The following is a 10,686-nucleotide window of genomic DNA, read 5'->3' as shown; positions in this document are numbered from 1 at the left end:
GCTCTATCCACTGAGCCAAACCAGCCAGGGCTGAACCAGTTGCTTTTAATCATGAAAGTCTACGATCTTTCTGGGCATTTTATAGAGCATACTTAATAAACGCACTATTTTGCACTGAGGCATGAGGCGAATACCCGGTCCCCCCTTATTGGTGAGACATGGTGTTCGTATACCTCAGCCGGCAGACAATGGCCAAGTCTGAATGTATTCAAATAAGTGCCCCGATGTTCCTTGAAGCCACTTTTGTACTCATTTAAAGACTCCTCGAAGGAAAGCCAAGGTCTTGATGCTTCTTAACATTACATTTGGCTTTCCCCTTAAGCCACTTACATAACTGACTTGGCAAGATTAGAACGGGATACACTCAGAAAGCAACCAGCAGCTAATGGCTAATGCCTTTTCATATTTCTAGGATGTGAAGATTACCAATTTCAACTTCCACTAGAATTAATCACATAATATGCAACAGAAATAATTTTTTTTGGTAGAAGTATAATTTTCTGCCTGTTTCAGATCTTAATTCTTTTACCTCCAACAAATCATAGTAAAATTTTTCTGGCAGCATCCCTGCCATTTCTAAAACAACATTTCCTGCCCGAGCCGGTTTGGCTCAGCGGCCAGAGCGTCAGCTCAGGGACGGAAGGGTCTCGGGTCCTTGGTTGCAGGCCTGATCCCCAGCCCTGGTTGGGGCACGTGGGCGAGACAACCGATGGACGTGTTTCTCTCACACGGATGTATCTCTCTTCCTCTCCCTTCCACATTCTCTAAAAATCAATGGGAAAAATATCCTTGGGTAAGGATTAACCAAAAAAACAAAACAAAACACAAACAACAAGAAAAACATTTCCCACAATTAATCAAAATAGCTTCCCTTGGACTTTGTTTTTCACATTATCTTCACAGCATAGTGTTTGCTACTCATACAGTCACAGGGTCAAACCCAACTGAATAGTCAACTGTTCCACCTGATTTGGTGATGAAAATCTAGATGGCATTTAGGGGAAGGGGAAGTGTTAGCTAACTTCTAAAAGTCAACATAATAGCATTTAAAAAACCCACCTAGGAACCTGAAATTATTTGCATTTCTTTTCTTTTAAAAAAAATATATTTTATTGATTTTTTACAGAGAGGAAGGGAGAGGGAGGGAGAAGGATAGAGAGCTAGAGCCATCAATGAGAGAGAAACATCGATCAGCTGCCTCCTGCACACCTCCTACCGGGGATGTGCCCGCAACCAAGGTACATGCCCTTGACCGGAATCGAACCTGGGACCCTTCAGTCCACAGGCCGACGCTCTATCCACTGAGCCAACCGGTTAGGGCTGCATTTCTTTTTTATTCACCAAATAATAGCATCCTTTTGGTCTTAAAAATTTATTTAGCACCAAGAAAAAGGTGTAATGAACTTCTGACCATAAAACTCTCCGTGGGGGTAAGCTAAGGGGAGAAATCTGGTCCTGGAAATGCCAATCAAATCAGAACTCAGGAGGTGTTTTCCTGAAGACTCAGAGCTCCAGAAAGACACCCCAATTTTGTACCATGTTCTCGGATTCCTCTACAAGTGGATGGTTTCTGTGTCTGTCTCTCAATGCCCATATGGAGTAACCAGGTTAGGCAGGAAGTACTTATTAATGCAATAATTTCTGTTACTCTACAAAACTATTCAAAAGTCGTATGTAAGCTATGACTGAAAGTGGAGAGCCTCATGAACAAGAACATGAACCGTCCTAGCCTGTTTGGCTCAGTGGATAGAGCATCCTCAGTGGATAGAGGAGTCCCAGGTTCGATTCCGGTCAGGGCACATGCCTGGGTTGCAGGCTTGATCCCCAGTGAGGGGTGTGCAGGAGCCAGCTGATCAGTGATTCTCTCTCATCACTGATGTTTCCATCTCCCTCTCCCTTCCTCTTTGAAATCAATAAAAATGTATTTAAAAAAAGAAAAGAAAAAGAACATGGCCCTAGCCAGTTTGGCTCAGGGGATAGAGCTTTGGCACGAGTACTGAAGGGTTCTGGGTTCGATTCTGGTCAAGGGCAGTACCTTGGTTGCAGACTCGATCCCCGACCCTATTTGGGGTGCTTGTGGGAGGCAACCAATCGATGTGTGTCTTTCACGTGGATGTTTCTCTCTCTCTGTCTCTCCCCCTCCCTTCTACTCTCTCTAAAAATCAACGGAAAATATCCTCAGGTGAATATTAACCAAAAAAAAAAAAAGAAAAGAAAAAGATAAGGTCCACAGGAGGAATACCGACTGAACAATGAAGAGATGCAAAGAGAATCTGGACAACACCCGGAAGCAGGTCAGGGGGCCCTCCCGGGGTCGCTCTCTCCGGCCTTACCTTGTTGGAGATGTCCAGATCGCAGCTGGCCTCGCAGAGGGCCACCACAATGGGCACGTTGCCGTCCTTGCAGGCCACGTGGAGGGGCGTGTTGCCGTGCCTGTCTTGGAAATTGACGAAGCTTCCCTGGCTGAGCAGAGTCTGGATGACCTCCATCTGACACCGCCTCACAGCGAGATGAAGAGCGATGTGTCCATCCTGCAACAGACGCCAGGGCCATGAGCACTTCCCCTGGGCACGCGGGCCTGGCCTCCCCTTCCGGCCGCCACCGGGCTGGGTTTAACTGGCAAAGGCTCCCTACTGCAAAGGCTGAAGGAGGATCAGAGACCACACATGTATTCCTGGGGGGCGGGGGAGAGGCTCCATACATCCCACTCTGAATAATCAGACGCTGCGGACCATCGGTGCGGTGAACCTAGGCTGGGCTGGTGCAATCGGGTGGACAGGCTGGACGCTGCTTTTTGTCTGTGCCTGTACAGGACTTAAGTACCAGGCACGCCAATGGCCTGTTTTCTCAGGTCGTCAAAAGATACCTTTAAGAACATTTGCTCAGCAATCTTTACACCAGGAGAAGCTGTGAAAGTGATGCGAAGGGATTTGCTCCAGGGCTGTCACATGTATGAAAAGCAAAGATGACATGCTTACTCTCTGCGTGCCACCAAAGACCAGCCTGAGGAGCCCTTGGACCTTTTACAGAATCCCTGGTGAGCAGAGGTATTGAGTTCAGGAGCTGGTAGAGGGTTTTAGAAACATTTCTTAATCTCAGCACACAGACTGACATTTTGGTCCTATCCTGTGAGTCGGAGGATATAAGAGGCACCACCAGTCTTTACCTACTAGACGCCAGCAGTAACGCCCGAGACAACCAATAAATGTCTCCAGTCATTGCCAAATGTCCCCTGGGGGCAAGGTCGCCCCCTATTGAGAACCTTTTCTCTGTACCAAGAAAATAACAAATGGCTGTTACTAAATTAACCACAGTGTCCAAGTCTAACTATATATGGCAAGATCTCGGCCTCATTTTAAGTACAAGCTCACAATAAAAACAGATCACGTTGAATTTGCTTAATTAAAAATCGACACCTGGTCTAGACCGAGTTTCTACAAAATAGCAGGTGATAGAAATCAATAAGCCACCTATTTCTTTGTTTATCTACCAATTAATAGTGCACTGCCAATTTTAGCCCTAAATGAGGATTGTCTTGGGCTCAGCGATCAGCACTGTACCCGCTCCCAGCTGAAAAGGCTAAAATAAAAGAGACCCAAGGCATCTGACCAATTCATAAATTTTGCTCCATGCCACAAGTGAATATTAATTATTAAAAAGAATCTAGAAAAGTTCACGGAATCTTTGAAACAGAGAAGAGAAAGGATAATGACAATTTGCTGCATTCAAGTTCCTCTTGGGTAAACTCACTGCAGAAGGCTTGTGGTCCCTCCAGACCCCCAGATCACTTCTCGGCGAGTGTGATGCATTCACCCGCAACGCACCTTGTCAGGGGCATTCAGGTCGCCTCCGTGTTCGGCCAGACACTCCACAATGTCGTGGTAGCCCCTGGCGGAGGCCGTCAGGAGGGGCGTCTCTCCTTCCCGGTTCTTAATGTTCACGTTGCAGCCGGCTTCACACAGGGCTCTGGCCACAGAGTAGTAGCCGTGCCAGGCAGCACAGTGCAGAGGGGTTTCTTCTTCCTGCCGAGGCGACAAGTGCAATAACATGAGAGGAAGCGCAGGCCAGGCGAGAGGCCCCGCTGAGCCCGGCAGCAAAGTCAAGGCAATGGAGAGAGTGAGCTGACAGCTACTGGAGTGAAACGTGAGTCTGAAATTAATAGACACAGGCCTCTCCTTCGTTAGTTTTGTCTCCTCAACGCTTGTGCGTTGGATGCATGTGGCATTGTCAGCATCTGAACGACGAAGGAACCCACTGGAACCGACAGCTCAGCTCTTTTGGACAATCGAGCCCCAGTGCAGGTGGAATTTTAGCATCTTTCTTACAAAAGTGCTTCGTTTACTTCATCTGAGGTTAGAGAGCACTTCTTTGGACAAGAATTCTCATAGCAATCTGATGCCTCACCATGTCTGCCATGCATTTGACAAAGATGAGTCACATAAACATATTATTGCTGAGGCAAATAAAAGTAACGGAGGTAAGCATGTTGTAATAGTCAAAGAGAGGGCTGGCCGTGGGTTGGAAGGCTGTATATATTCACGGTCAGCATCATTAGACACCTATGTCTGCCTACGCAAGGCCATTGGAGTTAGTGGGTACTGACAGGGACGTTGGAACCAGACCCTGTGGTTTCGAATCCCAAACCCTAGCTCTCCCCTTATGAGCTGTGTGAGCCGGGGCAAGATACTGAACCTCTCCCTGCCTCCGTTTCCTCTTCTGTAAAATGAGAATGACAGTAACAGTAATAACAACTCATAGGGCTGTCCAGAGGATTAAATAGATGGCTGTTAGGTGGTGTTTCTGTTTGAGGCCCCGCCCTCTGGAATCAAAGCAGAAACTTGGATAAAACTGGGAGGACTGGGCCATGTCATTGTCTGCCTGTACATCCGTGCAGAGAGCAGAAGGAAGGGAGGACACCAGCGACCATGACCCACCTTGTCCTGGAAATTGGGATTGGAGCCAAAGCTGCACAGTAACTGAACCACGTCGGCGTGGCCGTAGCGAGCCGCCACGTGCAGGGCTGTCTCTCCAGACTGCAAAAGAAACGGCCAGAGATTCAGAGCGCCCCGGGAGCAGGCTGTGGGGACTGGAAGGCATAGGACTGGGGCCCCGGCCACACACACCTGGCTCCACTTCCTTCCTTCGGGGAATGCCCACCTCCCTCTGTCCAGATAGTGCCTGGGCCAGGGACCCTGCGGGTGGCGTGCCCATCACGGAGCTGGTGTTAAACCCATATACCGGGCTCACCCTGTTTGTCATACAACCCCAGGTGAGACGGCTTTCCCTGGGCTATGACGGCTGTTCTCACAGGTATCTACTGCTGCTTCCAGCTATGTGATTTCTTTAAACACAAAACTCCTTTCTTTAATATTAGGTTCATCACCCAGCAGATATGTAAATGGACAGTTTTGTTAACTAACATGTTTCTGATTTCATCGTCCATGTTTAGAATCTCATTTCTTATACTCTCAGAGATTTTAAAACATCACTATTAGCTTTCAGTGAATTAGTAATAGAAGCAACTTCCTTAAGGTATTTTACGTAGAGCTGCCAAAAAACCCATCAGAATAAATTAATTAAAACAAAGCAAAACGAGATACCTTATTGCCACCTGACAGAAAAAGGCCATGATAAATACACTTGTCTATGATGTGAATGTTGTTCTTAGATTGGTGCAGGGCACAATCCATATGACTGTGTGTGGCAGCTCTGACCAAATGCGACACCTTACGCGGCAAGTGTTAGAAGCAGAGATGGGATGCACAGTAGGACCCATCCTGGGTGAGAAGGTAGGAATCCTTGGTGCAGGTGCAGGACTGTGGGATGGACTGAATGAAACCCGAGTATGTGAAAGGAAGGTATCTTCCTAAGTCAATAATTTTATAACCTCTGACCCCCCCAAAGCCTTACTTTACATGCATTGTCTCATGAATCCTCCTAGTGCCAGTGACTGTAAGGTCAGCACTGTCAGCCACTTCAGAGATGAAGAGTGTGGTCAAGAGACACGCACATGGTGAGCCAACGTGAGGTTCAGGACTCGGGTCTCTTTCTGGTTGTCCTTCTATTAGAACTTAGGGTTTTCATGTAACTCATGCAAATTAATTCACGGCTTGCGTATCATGGCAACTGTCTGGCAGATTTCAGCTAAAAGCAGGTTTTAACATTAGACCAAGCCACAAAAACAAATTTCTAGATTAAATTCTCTGTAGGAAGATTTGGGTCCCGAATCCTTATTCTTTGGCTCCTGATGTGCGTGACAAGACGAGGCTCAAATGCAGCCGTTTGGTACTTCCCCCGTCCCTAAGAAAAGCGGCCTTACCTTGTCTTTAACATCCAAAGGGCATTTGTTCTCATGGAGAAATTTCAAGGTGTCCACGTGGCCGTGCCGAGAGGCCCAGTAGATGGCATTGGATCCACCCTGTGCAGAAACCAGCGTGCAGTCACACTTCCAGAGCTGAGGGATCTGAATGCACGTCACTCAGACACACTCTACTCGCCTTCCTCCGTGGCGGCAAACTCCACAGAAGCACCTTCCATGGGGAACAACCTCCCCCACCCCATTTCATTTATTTTTGCATAGGGATCGAGATCATGTGAAATGCTAACATTCCGGGGAGCTGGGGGGCGGGGATAAGGGAGCTCTGTGTATTATCTTTGCAGATTTTTTTTGGCAACTCTAGAATTACATCAAAATAAAAAGGTGTTTCTCTTTTCTTAAAACCTTCACTTGAACCTCTGGTTGGAAGTCCCTATATTGTCAAGGGCCAGATCTAGTCCTTTTACAGCTCTGCTGAAAGTCTTTAGAAGCGGAGGACAGATCCATTACAATGACTATTAGCTGTTAATCAATGTGCCTACACTTCCAATGCGATTTACACCTCAAAGCATATCATCCTTCCCTGTGGCCCTAATAAACCAGTGGGCAAATGCATTTCAGGTGAGACGAATTAGACAATGAAAACTTTCCCAACTGTGACATCTTAAAATAACACTGTTTCGTAAGTGATCAGTGAGGAGAAACGTCTAGGGTAGTGAACAAGGAATGGCTGATACCCAAACACAGAGCCCAGGGAAAGATCAACGTTTTCCTCTTGCTTTACAACACCTGTTAGCTTGGACCAGGCTACTTCAGCAATTTAGCTTCCCTTGTAGGAAACTGAAGTAGAGATACATGTTATTTTCTGTTACCTCTAAGATCAGAGGCATTTGGGAATACTTAAAAAAATTAATTTATTTGCAATAAGACAGAATGATACCTTATCCTGGACATCGATTCTTGAGCCTCTTTTAATAAGCAACTGTAGCATTTGAATGTTCCCACAGCCAGCAGCAATAAGTAACGGAGGCGTCCCATGCTGGAATAGGCAAGACAACAAAACAAAACCATTTTTCAGGTTTGGTAGGAAAAAAATGCCCGAATTATCATTGCTATCCCACACACCTTCCTGTCTCAACAGGTGCATGAGGACTGCTACATAACAGGAACGGAGGACAGTCAGAACACAGCATGCTTCCTCTTTTGGTTTCACAATCAAAAGGTAACATTTTCATTTGTGGGATGAGTCCTTTAAATTTTCATGGTTAGCCCTAGCTGGTTTGGCTCAGTGGATAGAGCGTTGGTCTGAGAACTGAAGGGTCCTGGGTTTGATTCTGATCAAGGGCACATGCCCGGCTTGCAAGCTCGATTCCCAGTAGGGGGCGTGCAGGAGGCAGCCAATCAATGATTCTCTCTTATCATTGATGATTCTCTCTCTCTCTTTCTCTCTCCCTTCTCTGAAATCAATAAAAATATTTTTTAAAAATAAATTTTCATGGTTAGAGGTGTAATTGGTGCATGTGGAATGGCCCTGCATGAAGAAAGGCACTGAATGCAAAAAGACCTTATGTCTAAGTCATTTCACTCTCCACACAGAAGTGAGCTTTTCCACAGTATGGAGCCTGCAACTAGAAGGGAGAATGAGGAAGCAGACAGGGTCTCCCCCTGGGACTTGGAGGTGCATAGTCCCATACCCTCCCCCAGCTCCCTCCCACCGGCACCACTATCCCTGATAGAACAGGATCAGACCTTGTTGGGTTGGTTAACATCATAGTTGGACAATGAGCCCAGGAGGTGCTGCAGGCCTGGGACATTGTCATCGTTGATGGCATGGATGATGGCTTTCATCACAAAGGAGTCTTCCTCATCCTTGAGAGAGACAACAAAGAGCGTGCTCTAACATGTCCTGGGATTCGCAGGATATTGGGATGAATGAGAACCCAAGGTCTGGGAGGAAGAAGTCTTCCCACCGGGAGTTCCTACACGGCCTGGGCTCCTCTTCTACCTTAAACTTTTCTTGCAATAAATGTCATTTCTCCCAACCGATTATTCAGGATGATTTTAATGTATAATATTCAATCATTCTCATTATCTTATATTAATAGTTTTATCTTTTCTTTGGACCCACTATTCCCAAATCCAGCCCTCCGCCTCCTTCCTCTCCCTTCTTCTACCTTGCTTTTCTCCCACTTCTTTTTTCTTTTTAACATATACAATCTCTTTTCACACTACAAGGCTACAGCTTGAGCCTCAGGGAAACTAGTACTAACTTTGCGGGGTGGGCGGGGTGGGGGGCGGCGAGAATGAAAGAGCTGGTGTGTGCTGATGTGTGATCCTGCCCTTGGAATCCCCAGATTCCACTCAGGAAACGCCGACTATTCAGTTACAGGAGTGGCCTGGTTCCCACAGAATCACCCTTTCTGCCTTTCCTGGAGTTCCCTTTACCTCCAGGGTTAACAAAGCCCTGTTGTCTGACTGTCAGAGCAAAGTCTTGTTGAATTCAAATATGTCTAGTCATATCTGAAGAGTCAATCTGTGATTAGGTTTCAGTTTGGATTAAAGGGAAAAAATTATGGAGTTGTTCTCAAGGGCTTTGGACAGTCGGTACAATGCTAACAAAGCAAGTGGGTTTAGCCTTCTGGTCTACCACAAACTACACCAGCAAGCCCTACTGCTTTTCCCCTGATTTTGTGGGGAGTGTGAGTGTGTGTTCAGGGGGAGGATTATCTGGCCCTTTTGTACTACTACAACCCAAGAGTCTCCCAGGTCAGTGGCAATAGAAGGCTCCCATTTCAGTTAATAAAAATTAAAATGAGCTCTTCCCTCTTCTACTGACCAGCGTCTCTTTTATCAAACTGTTAGTGTGGGAGGAGGTGGGTGGCAGTGTTAGAGGTAATGGGTGGAAGTAGGTATAGTGCCAATCAAAATACAGAAAAAAGGACGAAGAAGTAACAGAGTACATATATCAGCCATCCCAACTCCCTAACCTGAGACGAGGAATGGTAAGTCTGACATTTACATGATTTCAGGTTTTCTGAGTTGTCGAACAAATCAAACAACCTAGATATGCTGGTAGAGGGTTCCGGAAACATTTCTATACGTAGTGCTAAGAAAGAACCTCACCAAGGCAAACAAGTTTGCTTACCAGAGTATCATCACTTCTGGCAACACTCATGTTACTTCTGGACAAGAACGACCTGGATAATCTTTGGCACAGTGATATCAAGCGAACTGATTGCTTAAAAAAAGAAAAAAGAAAAAAAAGAGGATAAGTAAAGGCAGGGGGGGAGGAGGAGAGAGAGCTTGCAACAATACTCAAATCAGTGCAAGTGACAGTCTCTGAGATGGCATTCACTGCTGATAACATGCATTCTCGGGGGCAGGCATCCCACGCGTAGGTTGGATTGTATTTGCTTAAAGAATAATTCTATAGGTCTTACGCATCAAGACAATAGGATAGAGAGAAAGTCTCCTTCTCCATTTCATTATTAAACTACAGAACTGGATGCCCTACATCCCTTTTCCTCTCAATATGTTGTTCTTGATTTTTTGAGGAATTAGCCCTTACCCTAGCAAAACCCTTGCACGTCCCCCCAAGAGATGCATAGTATGTAAGGGTCTTGCCCTGTGTCCATGGTCCCAGGCAAGCTGGTAATGGTAGACAATGTGACTATCAACTCATACAATTGTTGGAAATGCACAAGAAATAGAATCAGCAAATCCCTCCATGTCAAATAATCTTACTTTCCATTTTTTCCGGGCTGCGAACTTCTTGAATTTCTCCATGTTTACTGCTGATGCTTTTCTACTAAGTGCTTGTTGGGTATCTTTAGGCTAAAATGAAAGTCCGAGAAAATATTTACAGCTTTCAAATTACAGAAATGTGTTACATGACAATTTTTTGAAACCTCTCATTATTTGGAATACTTGCTTACACATTTACCTTGCTAGAATAACAAAACATATTCAAATAAAATGCAGGATCTAGGAACCTAGTCGGCAGAGGCTAACGCTTGTGGCTAAGGACTTGCTACAATCTATAAAGACTGGATGTTGGGGCCCTAGCTGGTTTTGCTCAGTGGATAGAGCATCGGGCCTGTGGACTGTAGGGTCCCAGTTTCAATTCTGGTCGAGGGCATATGCCTAGGTTGTGGCCTCGATCCCCAGTGCGGGGCATGCAGGAGGCAGCGGATCAATGATTCTCTCTCGTCATTGATGTTTCTGTCTCTCTCTCCCCCCTCCCTTCTTCTCTGAAATCAATAATATATTGGATGATATATACGGATGCTGGGGAAAAGTTGCAAAGTTGAGCTTGGGCCAAGCTGAATTACAACTTTTCATAAAAAAGTCTGGGAGTGGGCAGATGGATG

General features: G+C 45.9%; 1 protein-coding gene across 1 annotated transcript in view; it reads right to left on the bottom strand.

Annotated features, from left to right (window-relative positions):
- Nucleotides 1-10,686, bottom strand: part of DAPK1 (death-associated protein kinase 1) — a 172,729-nt gene that overhangs the window by 38,698 nt on the left and 123,345 nt on the right. Inside the window, exons 10-17 of the mRNA XM_006759499.2 lie at nucleotides 10,061-10,150; nucleotides 9,462-9,554; nucleotides 8,066-8,185; nucleotides 7,257-7,355; nucleotides 6,320-6,418; nucleotides 4,935-5,033; nucleotides 3,825-4,022; nucleotides 2,334-2,531 (exon numbers count right to left, since the gene is read on the bottom strand). Coding sequence (XP_006759562.1) covers nucleotides 2,334-2,531; nucleotides 3,825-4,022; nucleotides 4,935-5,033; nucleotides 6,320-6,418; nucleotides 7,257-7,355; nucleotides 8,066-8,185; nucleotides 9,462-9,554; nucleotides 10,061-10,150 — 996 coding nt within the window. The remainder of the gene's footprint in view (nucleotides 1-2,333; nucleotides 2,532-3,824; nucleotides 4,023-4,934; nucleotides 5,034-6,319; nucleotides 6,419-7,256; nucleotides 7,356-8,065; nucleotides 8,186-9,461; nucleotides 9,555-10,060; nucleotides 10,151-10,686) is intronic.

Source organism: Myotis davidii, unplaced genomic scaffold (assembly GCF_000327345.1).
Source record: "Myotis davidii unplaced genomic scaffold, ASM32734v1 scaffold556, whole genome shotgun sequence".
NCBI lineage: Eukaryota > Metazoa > Chordata > Mammalia > Chiroptera > Vespertilionidae > Myotis > Myotis davidii.
The sequence above is the reverse complement of the archived record's forward strand: the minus strand, read 5'-3'. Positions and strand labels throughout refer to the sequence as shown.